The sequence below is a fragment of the Nerophis ophidion genome, linkage group LG02, assembly GCF_033978795.1.
Source record: "Nerophis ophidion isolate RoL-2023_Sa linkage group LG02, RoL_Noph_v1.0, whole genome shotgun sequence".
NCBI lineage: Eukaryota > Metazoa > Chordata > Actinopteri > Syngnathiformes > Syngnathidae > Nerophis > Nerophis ophidion.
In genome coordinates, this window is record NC_084612.1 from 67,832,377 (window position 1) to 67,852,688 (window position 20,312).

Sequence of the window (20,312 nt, forward strand, 5' to 3'; positions counted from 1 at the left end):
GTCAAAATAATTGCCCAGGCTTGGTCTAGGGGTAATGTTCAGGCATAGACTCAGTCACCCCAAAAGCATTCTTTGCAGGTCAACGAACGGGGCAAATATGAAGTGTTAATGTGCGAGGAGTGTTCAAAAGGAGTTTCTTGGAGAAGTGGCTGACAAGTTAGCAAGCGTCGCTCGCATCGCTGACAGTGACGTCATCACCCTCATTGTTTACTGAAGCAGAGACGCTGACTGTGCGTTATGATGAACGTCCATGCGTCGCCAGGGTCTGCTGTCAAGACTTGGACTTTGGTGAGGTTTGTTTTCATGTGGTGCAAAGCGACTGGACCGAACACAACGTGAAAGTAATGACATATTTTAATTTCAACTCTGAAAAGTACTACAAAAACAAAGGGCGTGCACAAGGCGGGGAACAAAACTAACGCGTGAACAAAACTAACACATAAGCAGACTAAGGACGTGAAACAAAACTACACTTACTGCGACGTGAAAAGCATGAATCTATGGCAAGAAGTGAGCAATCAGCAGTGTGTAGAGGGTGATGTCGCCATGCTGACTGCCTGGCAACTACAGGCTTAAAAAGTGACGTGGTGATTGACAACAGGTGCATGAGTCCGAAAGAATCAGGTGCGTGACATGAGGACAGGTGAAACTAATGGGTTAACATGGAAACAAAACAATGGAGTGAAAAAACAGGAACTAATGGAGTCTTGAAGTAATAACAGAACTAAACAAAACATGATCACAAAGACATGACATCTGCTTTTTATCGATAGACATATCGGATTACATTTTTTATTATCTATAGCGGGGGTGTGAAAAGTTTGGCCCGCAGCTAATGTTTTAAAAGCCCACAGCACATTCTAAAAATACTATTGAAATAAACAAAAGTGGAATAAAAAAGCTTACAGGTGAAATGTAATTGAGAACAAGTTGCAATGTTGTTTAATAAAACAAAGCAGTTTTTTCTTTCTTCTTAAAATTGGCGTTGCTCAAAACATAATATTGAATCAAATATTCAAAATTGGAAAAAGATTTTTTGTGAAAGATTTGGTTTATTTTGTGTTTGCCATTAAAAAAAACATAGTTTTCTTTGACAAAAAGGGCAAAAAATAAACAAAAAAACAACATAAAAAAACCAACAACTTAGAATTGACGGAGAGAGCTGAAGTTGATGTAGACTCTAGATATTTAAGCGTTATATAAATAATGCATGTATGCCCTGGCACACCATTATCATCACTTCATGCCCGAATAAAAACACTTTTTTCACTTTTATACTGAAATAAATACACCTAAAACTTATCAAATAGAAATATAGAAAAAACTACCGCCAGCGGTGAAGTTTAGATCCATGAAGGAAGAAAGAAGAACATGAATGAATGTTTATAACTGAATACATTTACATATGCATTCAAATATGTCTTCTTTCTATATAATTCATTTTAATGAATGAAGTAACGTTTATGAAAACATTTTTACAAAATACAATATAAAATGTGAGGTATAACACGATAATCCATACATTTGTCATTTGTTTTCAGAACTTCACACTTTCATTTGGAAGTCAAAGCGCAAGAGTTGCTTGAAATCCAGTGTGAAGTTCCCACAGTCAGCAATTTTTTTGGAGAGCCATGTCAGCTGCTGGTGTTGGTCCACTGTGTTTCATCAAGTCCAGAGTCAATGCAGCTGTGTACCAAGAGATTTTAGAGCATTACATGCTTCCATCCGTTGAAAAGCTCTATGGAGATGATGATTTCATTTTCCAGCATGATCTGGTACCTGCCCACAGTGCCAAAACCAGCAGTAACTGGTGTACTGACCATGAAATTACTGTCCCCGGTTGGCCTGCCAACTCCCCTGACCTGAACCCCATAGAGAATTTGTTGGTTATTGTGAAGAAGAAGCTGAAAGACACCAGACCCAAAAATGCAAATGAGCTAAAGGCCGCTATTGAAGCATCCTGGGCATCCATAACACCCTCAGCAATGCCACGGGCTGATTGCCTCCATGCCACGCCGCGTTGAGGCAGTAATCTGTGCAAAGGGATTCCCAACGAAGTACTGAGTGCACTAATTGACATTTTCAAATGTTTGATTTGGTTTTGCTGTTATAAATCTTTTTTTTTTACTTGGTCTGAGGAAAAATTAAATTTTTTTGGGATAGGATTTTTGAGTTTTCTTAAGCTGTTTGCCATAAGAGCTCAGCAGCGCATGCACTTTTTGCAGTAGTGGGCCTAATCCGTGACAATAACGACATGAACTACAGGGAGGAGGTGAAACATCTGGTTGACTGAACCAACAACCTGGTCCTGAACCAAGACTTCAGGAAGCACCAGTCTAGCCACGCTCCACTCTTCATCAACGGCACAGCGGTGGAGATGGTAAGCAGCACCAAGTTGCTGGGGGTGCAAATCACTGACAATACAACCTGGTCCCTACACACCGGAGCTCTTGTAAAAAGAGCTCAGCAGCGCATGCACTTTTTGCGTCGAATGAAAAGAGCACAGCTCCCTCCCCCCATTCTCACCACATTCTACAGAGGCACTATAGAGAGAGAGCCTGCTGACCAACAGCATCTCTGTCTGGACTGGAGCCTGCAATGCCTCAGACTGGAAGTCTCTCCAGAGAGTGGTGAGGACGGCGGAAAAGATTATCAGGACTCCTCTTCCTCCTATCCAGGAGATCGCAAAAAAGCCGCTGCCTGACCAGGTCTCAGAAAATCTGCAAAGACGCCTCCCACCCCCACCAAGGACTGTTTTCACTGCTGGACTCTAAAAAGAGGTCCCACAGCCTCCGTAGCAGAACCCCCAGGTTCTGTAACAGCTTCTTCCCTCAGGCCGTAAGACTCTTGAACGCATCATAATTAAATTATCCCCTCAACTCCCCCTGAAATGGATTAACTCGCTGGAATAAAAAAGACAATATAACATACATCCATAAACCTGGATGCATATGAAAAAGTGCAATGTATTTATCTGTACAGTAATCTATTTATTTATATTTGCACCTTATTGCTTTTTTTTTATTATCCTGCACTACCAAGAGCTAGTACAAAGAAATTTCGTTATAATTTGTGCGGTAAAGTTCAAATTTGAATGACAATGAAAAGGAAGTCTAAGTCTATAATCAGTAATATTAAAATAATAAAAGGCTTGCAATATTTCACTTGATGTGTAATAAATCCCTGCGATGAGGTAGCGACTTGTCCAGGGTGTAAACCGCCTTCCGCCCGATTGTAGCTGAGATAGGCACCAGCGCAACCCCAAAGGGAATAAGTGGTAAAAAATGCATGGATGGATGGTGTAATGAATCCAGAATGTCTGACATGTTCATGTTTTTAGTTGCATTACAGAAAATAAAGGACTTTATCACAATATTCAAATTTTCTGAGACAGTCCTGTACATGTGCTCTGTCTCTCATAAGGACGCGAATGATAGGCAAAATTCCAAAAAAATGCAGCTCTCCTTGAAATATTTTCAAATCTCTGACAGTTGGAAGGTATGAGCGAGACAGATGCGCGGTTTGCGGTCTCATCCACGGAGTCCGCGGGTAAACCGCGGGTCGGGCGGTTGACATGACGAAAAAATTGATTTTAATTAGATTCGGGCGGGTGGCGGTTGAACCATCCGGAGACGTTTGATATACATGGTTCTGGGATCGGTATCCTTTGCCATTCAAAGAGCCATTTGAGACCCGTGTCATAAAGCGAAGAAGTCAATAGGAGACGCTATTATTCTCTTGAATGACTGCTGGCAGTCACCCAGATATTAAATATTAGTGCGTGCTATGAAGTCATTGGCTTTGTCGCCTTCTACATCTTACACGATCGGCTTGTCAGTCCAGCATCATGTTGTGTGTGGCTTCCGCGGTTACACGTACACGACTGCAAGGCATACTGGGTGACACAGAGTACACTAATGGTTGTGATATAAACAATTTTAACACTCTTAGTAATATACGCCACGCTTTGAAGCCACACCAATTAAGAACGACAAACACATTTCGGGAGAACATCCTCACAGTAACAGAACAAATACCCATAATCCTTTGTATTCATGAAACTTCCTGACTATTTTATACCCCCCCTGCCCCCCGTGCGTTGGTAAGGTGGGCGGGGTTGTGGGCGCGGGGGTGTAAAATATATTCAGGAAGTGTCATGAATACAAAGGATTATGGGTATTAGTTGTGTTGCGTTTATGTTGTGTGACTGTGAGGATGTTCTCCCGAAATGTGTTTGTCAATCTTGTATTGTGTGGCTTCATAGTGTGGCGCATATTAGTAAGTGTTAAAGTTGTTTATATCACAACCATCAGTGTACTCTGTGTCACCCAGTATGCCTTTCAATCTGATACGTGTGATTGCGGAAGCTGCACACAACATGTTGCTGGACCAACATACGGTTCGTAGATGTTGTTGAAGGTGTCAAAGGCAATGGCTTCTCAGCACACCCATATTCTTGTCAACAGGATGAACGCTGTTGAATAGTCGCGAGAACCTTAAGCGGCTCCCATTGACGACATTAATCTATTACACAGTTATAAATAGCATTGTGAGTGGTAAAGGTGGCCAACCTCTGATGTAATTCAGCGGGCGGTTGGCGGGCGGGTATGGTCCCGATAAAATGTTGGTTCGGGTGGGCGGCGGGTGGATGACGGTTTTGACGATGTGGATGATATAATTGCCTATCCGCACATCTCTAACGAGCGGACCTACACGCACTTCTTTGCCGATCTCCTTTCTCTTCGCACAATAACACATTTCAGGATGCTGCAGAAGGCGCTCTCTTTCTCTGGGTTGTAAATATATATCCAGGGAGGAAATAGCAGCAGCTGGGGGATTCATGTTTTCATTTGGTCTGTTATATTTATCTGACCCTCCTCAGGTGTTTACTGTTCCTCTCACACACACATTGATTATTCCATTATATTTATTCGATGTAAAGTCAAGACAGAATGAGGGGGCTCCAGATAAGTTCAATAGGTCACATGCCTGGGAACGGACAGCATGGAATACCTGCGAATGTATTTTCTTTCCAATGGTCATATTGATGGCGGACATGTTTATATGCATAGTAAGCAGTACTGGAGCACCAGAAGCCACACCTAATACCACACTGACAAACACATTCCCTGATAAGCACAATACAGAGTAAAACCGTTACATTTCAGTAAAAAAAAAAGTTATGGTGCTTTAGAGAAGTCATTGTAAAGCTTGTATAGCAGATAGGATCGGATCTGGGGCCCATATTTGCCTTTTTAAACTTATCAGCGATTGGGTGATGAGCTGCCGAGTCCAGCCGATCTTCACCACAGCAGTGTCCGAGTTTTTACCTGGTTAATGGCCTACTGAAATGTGATTTTCTTATTTAAACGGGGATAGCAGGTCCATTGTATGTGTCATACTTGATCATTTCGCGATATTGCCATATTTTTGCTGAAAGGATTTAGTAGAGAACATTGACGATAAAGTTCGCAACTTTTGGTGCTGATAAAAAAGCCTTGCCTTTACCGGAAGTCGCAGGGGGGGTGACAATTGAATTCCAAGCATAATGTGTACATCAATGATGAGTGCTAAAAAGCCTCTCACTCTCAGGAGTCATTAAAATGTCTTACACGCTTGACTTTATTGTTGCATGTTTTGCACTCCACCTCTTCATATTTTTCATTTTGTAGTGTAAAATAATCCCACACAGCTGACATTTTTACTGTAACTTTTAATTCACACGGCCGTCTAAACGGTTGGAACGCAGACCTGTGGATGTGTTGAAGGTGTGCAGGAAAATGCGAACGGAGCGTAGGGAGCAGCAGAAGAGTGGAATGTATTATTTAAATCGGTGCGTTGGAAAACACGGACCAGAGTTTTCTTTTAAACTGGATCTGGATCGGCGTTTTCCCATGCCTTGCCGATACGCATTTTTTGGCAAATATCGGCGGCCGATCCGATCCAAATATCCAAATATCCAAATATCGGATCGGGACAACCCTGAATAAAATCAAATGCCTTACCTTCAAGGATGACTTCCTTGCCGGTTTTCTTCAGGGCCTGCACGGCCTCATCGTGCGTAGCCTCCCGTAAGTCGTAACCGTTGACGGACAAAATGGCGTCACCCACATAAAGAGCCTCCGTCTGGTCGGCGGCCAGGCCTTTAAAAATCTTGGAGATGAGAATGGGCATCTTGTTCTCCTTTCCACCTGTATGAAAAGATGGGCGACATTTTGGTGGGTAAGATCGAAACATCAAAATAAATGTTGCATTTAAAGGCCGACTGAAATGAGATTTTCTTATTTAAACGGGGATAGCAGGTCCATTCTATGTGTCATACTTGATCATTTCGCGATATTGCCATATTTTTGCTGAACGGATTTAGTAGAGAACATTGATGATAAAGTTCGCAACTTTTGGTCGCTAATAAAAAAGCCTTGCCTTTACCGGAAGTCGCAGACGATGATGTCACAAGGGAGAGGGCTCTTCACGTCCTCACATTTTTTTTAATGGGAGCCTCCAGCAGCAAGAGCTATTCGGACCGAGAAAACGACAATTTCCCCATAAATTTGAGCGAGGATGAAAGATTTGTGGATGATGATATAGATAGCAAAGGACTATAAAAAAAATAAAATAAAAAATATAAAGTTAAAAAAAAAAAGGTGATTGCATTGGGACGGATTTAGATGTTTTTAGACACATTTACTAGGATAATTCTGGGAAATCCCTTATTTTTCTATTGCGTTGCTAGTGCGAAGGACTAGAAAAAAAAAAAAATGAATATATGTAGTGTTCATCGTGTGAGGCAATGCAAATCAAACAATAAAAAAAAATAACTGTTTGAATTGGTCCGGGTTATCGGGGACTGTTATTACTGACGGACAGGTGTCGCGGTGTGACCGCAGCCAGGCACGTAAGAAAACCCTCGTCTCCATGTCAACGTCTCTGTCGCTTTCACTCATTCACCGCTTTTCCAGTAACGCAGGGGTAGGCAACCCAGAACGTTGAAAGAGCCATTTTGGACCCAAATAACACAACGCTGTCAAGCGCCATTCATATAAAACGTTAAACTTTCATATTAAGGTGGGGGCCGCAAAATAACGTCTTGCGGGCCGCATGTCTGAGACCCCTGCTTTAAATAGACACCCCTTTTAGACCAATTGATCTGCCGTCTCTTTTCTGCTCTGCAGTTGAAATCGCTAGCTGTTCAATGTCTGGACCACTCATCCGTGAATAGTTGGGGACGTCTCTACGCTGCTGACTTGTCTCAACTCAAGATGATCCCCTGCTGGCCCCATTATGGACTGGACTCTCACACTATTATGTTAGATCCACTATGGACTGGACTCTCACACTTGTTAATTAGATCCACGCGACTTTCATTGCACCAGTCACATCTGCGGCCCCCTCCAAGGTTTCTCATTGTATCCCATTGTGTTGAATTTTTTCTTGCCCTCATGTGTGATCTGAGCTGAGGATGTCGTTGTGGCTTGTGCAGCCCTTTGAGACACTAGTGATTAAGGGCTATATAAATAAACTTTGATCGATTGATTATTAATAATATATATACATAGTATTTCATACATTAACAATTAATATTTTAAATATAATAACTACAAAATAAAGTATTTAATAAGAGTAATAACTAGAGATGTCCGATAATATCGAACTGCAGATGTTATCGGCCGATAAATGCATTAGAATGTAATATCGGAAATTATCAGTATCGGTTTCAAAATTATCGGAATCGGTTTCAAAATATTGTAAATAATGTAAATATTTCAATGTATATACTCCGATGATTAACTTGTGTGATGACTGTATTATGCTAATAGCATATATTTGTACCAAGAATTGATTTACGTGAAACTTATTCGGGTGTAACCATATAGTGGTCAGTTGTATGGAATTGTGCAATCTACTAATACAAGTTTCAATCAATCAATCAATCAAAGGGTTCCTGGTTCGATCCCCAGCTTCTACCGACCTAGTTACGTCCGTTGTGTCGTTGAGCGAGACACTTCACCCTTGCTCCTGATGGGTCGTGGTTAGCGCCTTGCGTGGCAGCTCCCGTCATCAGTGTGTGAATGGGTGAATGTGGAAATAGTGTCAAAGCGCTTTGAGTACCTTGAAGGCAGAAAAGCGCTATACAGGTATAACCCATTTATCATTTGATGTCAGACTAAGTAGGACATCAATGAAGGCTCGCTCGGCCCATCCATTTTCTACCGCTTCTCCCTTTTGGGGTCCCTGGAGTCTATCTCAGCTGCATTCGTGCGGAAGGCGGAATACACCCTGGACAAGTCGCCACCTCATCGCAGGGCCAACACATATAGACAGACAACATTCACACTCACATTCACACACTAGGGCCAATTTAGTGTTGCCAATCAACCTATCCCCAGGTGCATGTCTTTGGAAGTGGGAGGAAGCCGGAGTACCCGGAGGGAACCCACGCGGTCACTGGGAGAACATGCAAACTCCACACAGACAGATCCCGAGCCCGGGATTGAACCCAGGACTGCTGAGGACCTTCGTATTGTGAGGCAGATGCACTAACCCCTGTCTCACCGTGCTGCCCTTTACCATTTGATGTCGGACTAAGTAGGACATCAGTGAAGGCCTAGGTGAGAAAAGCATGGCCCATCCATCCATTTTCTACCGCTTGTCCCTTTTGGGATCGCGGGGGGGCCGCCACTGACAAATTGTGTATCAATAAATCAATAAATCAATGATTATTTATATAGCCCTAAATCACTAGTGTCTCAAAGGGCTGCACAGACCACAACGACAACCACGGTAGAGCCCACATAAGGGCAAGGAAAACTCACACCCAGTGGGACGTCGGTGACAATGATGACTATGAGAAACCTTGGAGAGAACCGCATATGTGGGCAATCCCCCCGCCCCCTGCTCCTCTAGGGGAACCGAAAGCAGTGGATGTCGAGCGGGTCTAACATGATACTGTGAAAGTTCAAACCATAGTGGATCCAACACAACCGTGAGAGTCCAGTCCAAAGTGGATCCAACACAGTAGAAAGAGTCCCGTCCATAGCGGAGCCAACAGGAAACCATCCCAAGCGGAGGCGGATCAGCAGCGCAGAGATGTCCCAAGCCGATACACAGGCGAGCGGTCCATCCTAGGTCCCGACTCTGGACAGCCAGTACTTCATCCAAGGCCACCGGACCGGACCCCCTCCACAAGGGAGAGTGGGACAGAGGAGAAAAAGAAAAGAAAAGGCAGATCAACTGGTCTAAAAAGGAGGTCTATTTAAAGGCTAAAGTATACAAATGAGTTTTAAGGTGAGACTTAAATGCTTCTACTGAGGTAGCATCTCGAACTGTTACCGGGAGGGCATTCCAGAGTACTGGAGCCCGAACGGAAAACGCTCTATAGCCCGCAGACTTTTTTGGGCTCTGGGAATCACTAATAAGCCGGAGTCCTTTGAACGCAGATTTCTTGTATGAATATATATATATAATATATATATTCTGTATGTTTATATGAATTTTATTTCGGACCCTTGGAGGAATAGCAACGGCGTCTGGGGGGACGGCGTGGCGCAGTGGGGAGAGTGGCCGTGCGCAACCCGAGCGTCCCTGGTTCAATTCCCACCTAGTACCAACCTCGTCACGTCCGTTGTGTCCTGAGCAAGACACTTCACCCTTGCTCCTGATGGGTGCTGGTTGGCGCCTTGCATGGCAGCTCCATCCATCAGTGTGTGAATGTGTGTGTGAATGGGTAAATGTGGAAGTAGTGTCAAAGCGCTTTGAGTACCTTGAAGGTAGAAAAGCGCTATACAAGTACAACCCATTTATTTATTTATTTAAATAAATAAACAAACAAACAAAAGTCGGCAAAAGAACCTTAATTTTGGAATGCACCCTCAATTTGTGAATAATACGGCCTGAACCTTATTGAAGACTGCTAAGATTCATAAAAGCTCAATTTTGATTTATAACAACATTTCAAGAGTGCCAAACTATTGTGAAAAACTTGTTTTTTTAAATTCATACAACTGTCAAATTTATGAGATTTGACAACATTTGACTAATCCGTTGTGGTGAAGAAGGAGCTGAGCCGGAAGGCAAAGCTCTCAATTTACCGGTCGATCTACGTTCCCATCCTCACCTATGGTCATGACCGAAAGGACAAGATCACGGGTAAAAGCGGACGAAATAAGTTTCCTCCGCCGGGTGGTGGGTCTCTCCCTTAGAGATAGGGTGAGAAGCTCTGCCATCCTGGAGGAGCTCAATGTAAAGCCGCTGATCCTCCACATCGAGAGGAGCCAAATGCGGTGGTTCGGGCATCTGGTCAGGATGCCACCAGAACGCCTCCTGAGGGAGGTGTTTGGGGCACGTCCAACCGGTAGGAGGCCACGGGGAAGACCCAGGACACGTTTGGAAGACCATGTCTCCCGGCTGGCTTGGGAACGCCTCGGGATCCCCAGGGAAGAGCTGGACGAAGTGGCTGGGGAGAGGGAAGTCTGGGCTTCCCTGCTTAGGCTGCTGCCCCCGCGACCCGAACTCAGATAAGCGGAGGAAGTTAGATGGATGGATGACTAATCAATACATCAATAAATCATGTCATGTGGACATTTCAGTCTTAAATAATGGACAGCAAACACAAGTAAAGTGCTACACTATGCATAAAACAACAAGAGTAGAGACCTCTTCATAGTTTGCATATATTTCCTTCCCATTCTTGTTAAATAAACATTAGCAAGAAAGGTGACCAGGTAGAGCTTGAACCTTGGTCCTGAGGCTAGAAGGTCTTTATCCAAAAGACAAAAACAACCAGTTCATTCTAAGTAATGGAGATCCTCCGCAAGGTTTCTCCTTTTGGGGCTGGAAGTCATGCAGGCCAGAGCCTGTTGACTGGCACACTCCTACTATGCATGCCAATCACATTCCCAGGCCACTTATGCAGGGAAGATCTTTAGCCATTTTTTGACCTTCCGTGGCATCACACAGTCGTCAGCTGCATGACTAAGTATTGGAAATGAGGCGACGCCCTGTGGAGTCAGTCAATACTTAAAGGCCTTCTTAAATGAGATTTTCTTATTTAAACGGGGATAGCAACTCCATTATAGGTGTCATACTTGATCATTTCGCGATATTGCCATATTTTTGCTGTAAAGGATTTAGTAGAGAACATCGACGATAAAGTTTGCAACTTTTGGCCGCTAATAATTGTTTACAATCATACCCTGCAGCAGCTAAAGCTATTCGGACAGAGAAAGCGACAACTTCCCAATTAATTTGAGCGAGGATGAAAGATTTGTGGATGAGGAAATTTAGAGTGAAGGACCAGAAAAAAAAGGTAAAAAAAAAAAAAAGGCAATTGCAGTGGGAGCGATTCAGATGTTATTAGACACATTTACTAGGATAATTCTGGAAAATCCCTTATCTGCATATTGTTTGTTACTGTTTTAGTGAGATTAAATAGTACCTGAAAGTCGGAGGCGTGTGGCCACGGGTGTATTGATTAACGTGGACCCCGACTTAAGCAAGTTGAAAAACTTATTCGGGTGTTACCATTTAGTGGTCAATTGTACGGAATATGTACTGTACTGTGCAATCTACTAATAAAAGTATCAATCAATCAATCAATCAATATTGACGCCAGAGTCTCTGAGGGAAGTCACGCAGCTGCAGCATGACGGAAGCTCCGCTGATGTCTCCGGTAAGAGCCGACTTATTACCACAATTTTCTCACCGAAAACTGCCGGTTGACATGTAGTCGGGATCCATGTTCGCTTGACCGCTCTGATCCATAGTAAAGCTTCAACTTCGGGAATTTTAAACAAGGAAACACCAGCTGTGTTTGTGTGGCTAAAGGCTGAAAGCTTCCCACCTCCATCTTTCTACTTTGACGTCTCCATTATTAATTGAACAAATTGCAAAAGATTCAGCAACACAGATGTCCAGACACCCGTGGATACACCCTTCCGACTATCAGGTACTATTAAACTCACTAAAACACTAGCAACACAATAGAAAGATAAGGGATTTCCCAGAATTACCCTAGTAAATGTGTCTAAAAACATCTGAATCCGTCCCAATGCAATCGCGTTTTTTTTTTTTAACTTCATTTTTTTTTTTTTTTTTTTTTGGGTTTTAGTCCGTCGCTATTAATATCCTCAAACAGGAATCTTTCATCCTCACTCAAATTAATGGGGAAATTGTCCTTTTCTCGGTCCGAATAGCTCTTTTTGTTGGAGGCTCCCATTAAAATCAATGTGAATATGTGAGGAGCCATCAACGGGTGACGTCATTGTCTGCGACTTCCGGTACAGGCAAGGCTTTTCTGTTAGCGACCAAAAGTTGCGAACTTTATCGGCGATGTTCTCTACTAAATCCTTTCAGCAAAAATATGGCGATATCGCAAAATGATCAAGTATGACACATAGAATGGACCTGCTATCCCCGTTTAAAAAAGAAAATCTCATTTCAGTAGGCCTTTAAAAACGCAATGATCTCCAGTATATCTACAAAGCCAGGATAAAACTTTAAGTCAGTCTATCTGGGACTGAACAAAAACAGAACATGTAAACCCTTCTAAATGGTAAATGGTTTATATCTGTATAGCGCTTTTATACCTTTTTTAAGAAACTCAAAGCGCTTTGACTCTATTTCCACATTCACACACACATTCACACACTGATGGCGGGACATGCAAGGCGCTAACCAGGACCTATCAGGAGCAGGGTGAAGTGTCTTGCTCAAGGACACAACGGCCGTGACTAGGATGGTAGAAAGTGGGGATTGAACCAGGAACCCTCAGGTTGCTGGCACAGCTACTCTCCCAACAGCGGCACGCCAACCCCTTCTAGGTATCAAATACCTCCTTTGTCATGTCCACGTATCAATGCAAAGCTAACTCAACAAACTATAATAAACAGAGGTAAAAAATATTCAAAAGGGTTAAGTTCACATTTCTCGTGTTTGACAGAGATATTTTGGGGCAACAAAGGTGCCAGAAGACATAAAACGTCAGGTTTTAAGTTTAAGCCAAAGTCCCCCTTTACTGTGTACCTCTTGTTTGGCCCCGGTATAAACCGTTTGCTTGCCTAACAGAATTGCTATTGTGACACCCAGTGGACACATTTAGAACAGCAGTTTATTTTGTTAAAAAATAAAAGCAGCTTATTTTTATACTTGGTAAACTCATTACACGGGCCGGATAAAACCTGTTCACGGGCCTGATCCGGCCGTACGTTTGACACCCCTGTTTGTTTTTGGAACCGTTCAAAACGCAAAAAAAGATAAAAGTCTCATCAGAGTTCCTCGGAGGTAATCAAGAAGGGCAAAAAAAAGTGCAAGGTTTTACGAACGACGACGAGGAAAGTTTTACGCAATTGAGCAGATCAAGTCGAAAAACACACACGTTTGCAGTGATTACCTCCTTAAAGGTTTGTTTGGCATACTTTTAACATATGGTATTTTACATTTAAGTATTATCTTGATATTATTTGTAATTTATCTTGTTTTTTAATTCCTAAAACACACTTTTTGCTACGAATTTTCATAAAGCACCAACTCGGCGAGTCTAAATTAGTACGGTATACTGGTATTGGTATAGTACCGCAATACTAATGAATCAAATTCGGTACGATACCGCCTATGAAAAGTACCGGTGCTGCACCCGGGGGCCCCCATCACAAAATCTTTAAAAAAAATTGTTTTTAAATCATACTACAGTTTTTCCCCCCGAAAATGTGTTAGTTAAGGTGGTGTCTCTCTAGGGCTGTGGTTCACAACCTTTTTTCAGTGATGTACCCCCTGTGAACATGTTCTTAATTCAAGTAACCCCTAAACAGAGCAAAGTACTTTTGGTTGAAAAAAATAGATAAAGAAGTAAAATACAGCACTATGTTATCAGTTTTTTTATTTATTAAATTGTATAACAGTGCAAAATATTGCTCATTTGTAGTGGTCTTTCTTGAACTATTTGGGGAAAAAAAGAACTAAAAACGTGTTGAAAAATAAACAAGTGATTCAATTATAAATAAAGATTTCTACACTTAGAAGTAATCACCAACTTAAAGTGCCCTCTTTGGGGATTGTAATAGAGATCTATGTGGATTCATGAACTTAATTCTACACATTTCTTCACAAAAAAATAAATCTTTCACATCAATATTTATGGAACATGTCCACAAACAATCTAGCTGTCAACACTGAATATTCCATTGTTGCATTTCTTTTCACAGTTTATGAACTTGCATTCATATTTTGTTGAAGTATTATTCAATACATATATTTATAAAGGATTTCTGAATTGTTGCTAGTTTTAGAATATTTTAAAAAAAATCTCACGTACCCCTTGGCATACCTTCAAGTACCCCTAGGGGTACGCGTACCCCCATTTGAGAACCACTGCTTTAGGGGAAGGGGGTGGGTGGGTGTAAGGAACAGTGTAATTTAGCCTGTCGCCACCATCACGTCTCCATCTCACCACAGCCTGGGGGGGCAATAGACTACAGACTGTGGTGAAGTAGGCCGGCTTCGTCGCATGAAGAAGCCTACAATTTTTGGTTGTGTTTTCCACACTGAGTGGAAATATACGATATATATCCTGATATTTTTTCTGTTAAGTAAAAACAAAACACAAAACAGTCCTAGTTTCCTGAGATACTAAGTATGTCATTATTTTGACTTAGTAAATATTGACTTACTAAGACAAAATAATGACTAAGTCAAATTAATGACTTACTGTAAATAAGCGTTTGCAATAAGCATTTGAAAACGTGTTAAAAGTGGGGCCACATGCTGACATATGCTCAACTCATCATGTTTAATTTACAGGACAAAAAATATATATATATATATATATATATATATATATATATATATATTTTTTTTTTTTTTTTTTTTTTCATGTTTAATTTACAGGACCAAAAAATATATATTTATTTTATTTTTTTGTCCTATAAATTAAGCATGAAAAAAAAATATATATATATATATATATATTTATATATATATATAATTTTTCTTTACTTTAGTTTAGGCGGTGACTCTTTGTTGTTAAGGCAGCCACCTGAACAAAACAAAGCGCTGCGGGAAACCCTGTACTATGTTTATAAACACAGGAAATATGTCCCTGGACACATTAGGACTTTGCATATGACCAATGTATGATCCTGTAACGACTTGGTATCGGATTGATACCCAAATTTGTTGTGTCATCCAACACTAATATAAAGCATCCAAACAACAGAAGAATAAGTGATAATTACATTTTAACAAAAGTGTAGATAGAACATGTTAAAAGAGAAAGTAAGCAGATAACAACAGTAAATGAACAAGTAGATTAACAATTAATAGTCTACCACTTATCCTTAATAATTTCGACAAAATAACAGAAGGGAAAATGACACAATATGTTACTGCATGTCAGCAGACTAAATTAGGAGCGTTTGTTTGCTTACTTACTACTAAAAGACAAGTTGTCTTGTATGTTCACTATTTTATTTAAAAAAGAAACTTGCAATAAGAAACATCTGTCAATAATGTCATTTTTTGTGGTCCCCTTTATTTAATAAAGTACCAAAAAGTACCGAAAAGTATCAAAATATTTTTGGTACCGGTACCAGAATATTGGTTTCGGGACAACACTAAAAACACAAAAATCATAAATGAAACTTTCAGCACATACACAATGTTGACATCCGTAGATGTATTTTGATAAAGACGGGGGAAAACACGCTAATCGTAAGCAATGCATGCAACAACAACAAACATGGCATCTTAGATGCAAAGTTAAATCATTAAAGGGGAACATTACCACCAAACCTATGCAAGCGTCAATAAATACCTTGATGTTGCAGACAAAAGACCACGGATTTTTTTTAACCGATTTCCGAACTCTAAATGGGTGAATTTTGGCAAATTAAACGCCTTTCTGTTTATTGGTGTGTTGTCGGAGGGTGTAACAACACTAACAGGGAGGGATTCAAGTTGCACCACTGGCAAGAAATCTGCCGCCAGACCCCCATTGAATGTACCAAAGTGTCTTCACATTTGACCGGCGATGCTAAGACAGACATGGCACAGAGATGTATGGATAACCTGCAGATGCATTTGCAACGATTAAGTCATCGAAATCACAAAGGTGAGTTTTGTTGATGTTGTCGACTTATGTGCTAATCAGACATATTTGGTCACGGCATGACTGCCAGCTAATGATGCCAACATGCTACGCTAATCGATGCTAACATGCTATTTACGCTAGCTGTATGTACATTTGAAACTAGGTACCCACATTTAATGCAAAACAAACACTTACCAATCGACGGATTTAAGTTGCTCCAGTGTCACAAGATGCGAAAGTCCTGATCGTTTGGTCTGCACATTTCACCGGCGATGCTAATAATAAGGCAGCCATGCTATGGGCCACTTCATTAGGTACACCCATGCTATGGCCGAATAGCGTCAATAGCTATTCGCTCAATAGCTTCAATTTCTTCTTCAATTTCGTTTTCGCTATCTGCCTCCATACTCCGAAAATCTGTTTCAATACATGCGGAATCTGTTGAATCGCTTCAGCCGCTGAAATCCGAGTCTGACTCGGAGCTAATGTCGCTATATCTTGCTGTGGTAACCGCCATGTTGTTTGTATTGGCAGCCCTGTATGACGTGACAGGGAAATGGATAGTGGTTTTGAAGATAGCTAAAATAAGGCACTTTAAAGCTTTTTTTAGGGATATTCCGGGAGGTGTAAAATTTTGAAAAAAACTTCGAAAAATAAAACAAGCCACTGGGAACTGATTTTTATTGTTTTTAACCCTTTTGAAATTGTGATAATGTTCCCCTTTAACTGCAACGCTACCCGAGCAAAAAACAATGCATATTTATCCAGACAGTCTTGACATCAATTTCCTTGACCCAGCCACACACAAATTAATTTGTGTAAGTCAAATACAAAGTAGTAATCATGGTGAGATCCCAAACTTCTAGTAGACGTCTGTGTTTCACTCATATGCTCACTCATCCGTTTCACTGTTCCAAGTTCTGGAATTAGCATACATGTTGCATTACCCATGAATCTTTTTTTTTTTCCAAGTTATAATATTTTCATGATCCTGAGAAGCCAAAATCGAAATTAAAAATCGATTACTTGTCCATCCCTAGAAAACCTTATACCGGTAATTTAGTTTAGCTTTTAAAGTAGCTCTGTAGAAACTTGTCTTCACTCTGACCATTTTGGAGACTTTGTACCTCGCCTCCCTGCTTAAATTAGACATAGGCAAGGGTAAGTTGACTGCCCCCATGGTTCCTAAAAGCTGTGGTGGGCTCCCTAAAATTAAAACTAGCACTCCACTCCCTGATACATTGCTTTCATCCTTGACCAATAACAACTGGCTGGCTGTTCCTCTCAGCTGTTCATTCTGTTCATTCGGGGCAACATGTTGCCTCTCATCTTTTAGAGTCTTTTTTGTAGACATCTGCTCTTTGTGCCTTGGTCTCAGTCTGTTTTCTCTCAGAAAACCAGCCACATCACAACAATGTCAAGCCAGCAGGGTGCAAACAATCATTTAATTTTAATAACAAGCTGTCTGCCTCTTAAAGCCACCCCTTTTCACAATAATGGACATCACAGTTTCTATAGGCTGCTTTTATTGTCAGGGTGATGAAGGCTTGAGGAGCTAAAATTAACCTGCAAGCATCTGCAATAATGATGACCAATCTTAGAAAAAAGCTGTTTAGCAGCTGTCAATCAACGCCTTGTCGTCAATGCCAACGACTTGCCAGCGTGTGCACCCTGAAGACAGGGAAAATTATTTCCGTGTAAAATCCAATAGAAAAAGTAACAATTTTATAGACAGCACGAAACAGCTTGACATCCCAAGGCTTCGATCAGAGTCTGAAATCCGCTACTCCGGATTCATCTCGTCAGCTTGCTGATTCATTTTCAAGACCGGAGTGGGGGGAAACCTGGCTTTTTAAAGAGATGGGATAGGGGGCAGAGCTCTAAGGGCGGCACAAACCCCCCCCTTAGTTGGTCGGAACAGGCACCGGGTCAGTGGGCTGAGGAGGGCAAGCCTCTCCCGCGGCTTGGGTACGAAGGAGCTCAGATCGTGCAAACAGATTAATTCCAATCGTCACGATTAAAAGAATTGAAAGTGTCATTGTTCTGTTTTCCACCCTTCCTTCTGCCGTGACCTTTGCTCTGCTTTTTCCAAAGCCTTCTGGAGGTGTCGGGCGCAGAGCCACTGTACCACACCTGTTGCTTGTTGCAATTAAGCACTTTATAAGGCTCTTTCTAAACTAAGGTTCCATTCGTTTTCTACCGCTTGTCCCTTTTGGGGTCGCGGGGGGTCGCTGGCGCCTATCTCAGCTGCATTCGGGCGGTAGGCGGGGTACACCATCATCAATAATGATGACCAATCTTTGAAAAAGGCCGTTTAGCAGCTGTCAATCAACGCCTTGTCGTCAAAGCCAACGACTAGCCAGCGTGTGCACCCTGAAGACAGGGAACATTATTTCCGTGTAAAATCCAATAGAAAAAGTAACAACTTTATAGACGGCACGTAACAGCTTGACATCCCAAGGCATCGGTCAGAGTCGGAAACCCGCTGCTCCGGATTAATCTCGTCAGCTTCCTGACTCATTTTCAACACCGGAGTGGCGGAAACATGGCTTTTTAAAGAGATGGGATGAGGGGCAGAGCTACAAGAGCGTTACAACTCCCGGCCAGGGCCCCCTTAGTTTGTCGGAACTGGGACAGACTCGAAGCCGGGTCAGTGGGCTGAGGCGGGCAAGCCTCTCCCACGGCTTGGGTACGAAGGAGCTCAGATCGTGAAAACAGATTAATTCAAATCGTCACGATTAAAAGAATTGAAAGTGTCATTCTTCTGTTTTCCACCCTTCCTTCTGCCGTGACCTTTGCTCTGCTTTTTCCAAAGCCTTCTGGAGGTGTCGGGCGCAGAGCCACTGTACCACACCTGTTGCTTGTTGAAATTAGGCACTTTATAAGGCCCTTTCTAAACTAAGGTTCCATTCGTTTTCTACCGCTTGTCCCTTTTGGGGTCGCTGGCGCCTATCTCAGCTGCATTCGGGCGGAAGGCGGGGTACACCATCATCAATAATGATGACCAATCTTTGAAAAAGGTCGTTTAGCAGCTGTCAATCAACGCCTTGTCGTCAACGCCAACGACTTGCCAGCGTGTGCACCCTGAAGACAGGGAACATTATTTCCGTGTAAAATCCAATAGAAAAAGTAACAACTTTAAAGACGCCACGTAACAGCTTGACATCCCAAAGCTTCGGTCAGAGTCTGAAACCCGCTGCTCCGGATTCATCTCGTCAGCTTCCCAACTCATTTTCAACAGCGGAGTGGGGGAAACATGGCTTTTTAAAGAGATGGGATGAGGGGCAGAGCTACAAGAGCGTTACAACCCCCGGCCAGGGCCCCCTTAGTTTGTCGGAACTGGGACAGACTCGAAGCCGGGTCAGTGGGCTGAGGCGGGCAAGCCTCTCCCACGGCTTGGGTACGAAGGAGCTCAGATCGTGAAAACAGATTAATTCAAATCGTCACGATTAAAAGAATTGAAAGTGTCATTCTTCTGTTTTCCACCCTTCCTTCTGCCGTGACCTTTGCTCTGCTTTTTTCAAAGCCTTCTGGAGGTGTCGGGCACAGAGCCACTGTACCACACCTGTTGCTTGTTGCAATTAGGCCCTTTATAAGGCCCCTTCTACACTAAGGTTATCCAGGGTGAATCCAACCTAACCTTATCCGTGTCCCCACAAAACAATGCCACCATTTGGGACCCCTTGCCCCCCTAAGTCGCATCGCAACCTAGTACGCATGCGCATCTGACCTTGAAGTGTATTCTTACCCTGTGTTTCAATGTAGTGAATCACACCTGAGCTACCATACATGAATCATATCTTTAATGGACATGTGAAAGTAAACAATGTGATAAATAATATTTTACAACAATCAATCTAGGGATCTAGATATCTGGTCAGGACACTGTGCTTGTAGGCTGAAATTGGCGGTCGTACTTGACGGCCGCAACCACTTCATGGCGCCACATGTTATGTTAGGGAGTACAAAACTAGACGTTGAGTAATCGCTCGACAATAACTGATGGTCTGCTTTGCCAGTCCGCTGTTTTACCATGAATTGATTTACGTGGACTCTGACTTAAACAAGTTGAAAAACTTATTCGGGTGTTACCATTTAGTGGTCAATTGTACGGAGTATGTACTGTAATGTGCAATCTACTAATAAAAGTCTCAATCAATCTAAAACTTCATCCACGGGAGCCCGCATTCTCGTTGTCTCCCCTCCGACAAATAGACAAAGTTTTTTGCTA

General features: G+C 42.1%; 1 protein-coding gene across 1 annotated transcript in view; it reads right to left on the reverse strand.

The window, feature by feature from the left end:
- snta1 (syntrophin, alpha 1) overlaps positions 1-20,312 on the reverse strand; it is a 100,676-nt gene that overhangs the window by 66,100 nt on the left and 14,264 nt on the right. Inside the window, exon 2 of the mRNA XM_061889388.1 lies at positions 6,006-6,191. Within this exon, the coding sequence (XP_061745372.1) occupies positions 6,006-6,191 (186 nt within the window). The remainder of the gene's footprint in view (positions 1-6,005; positions 6,192-20,312) is intronic.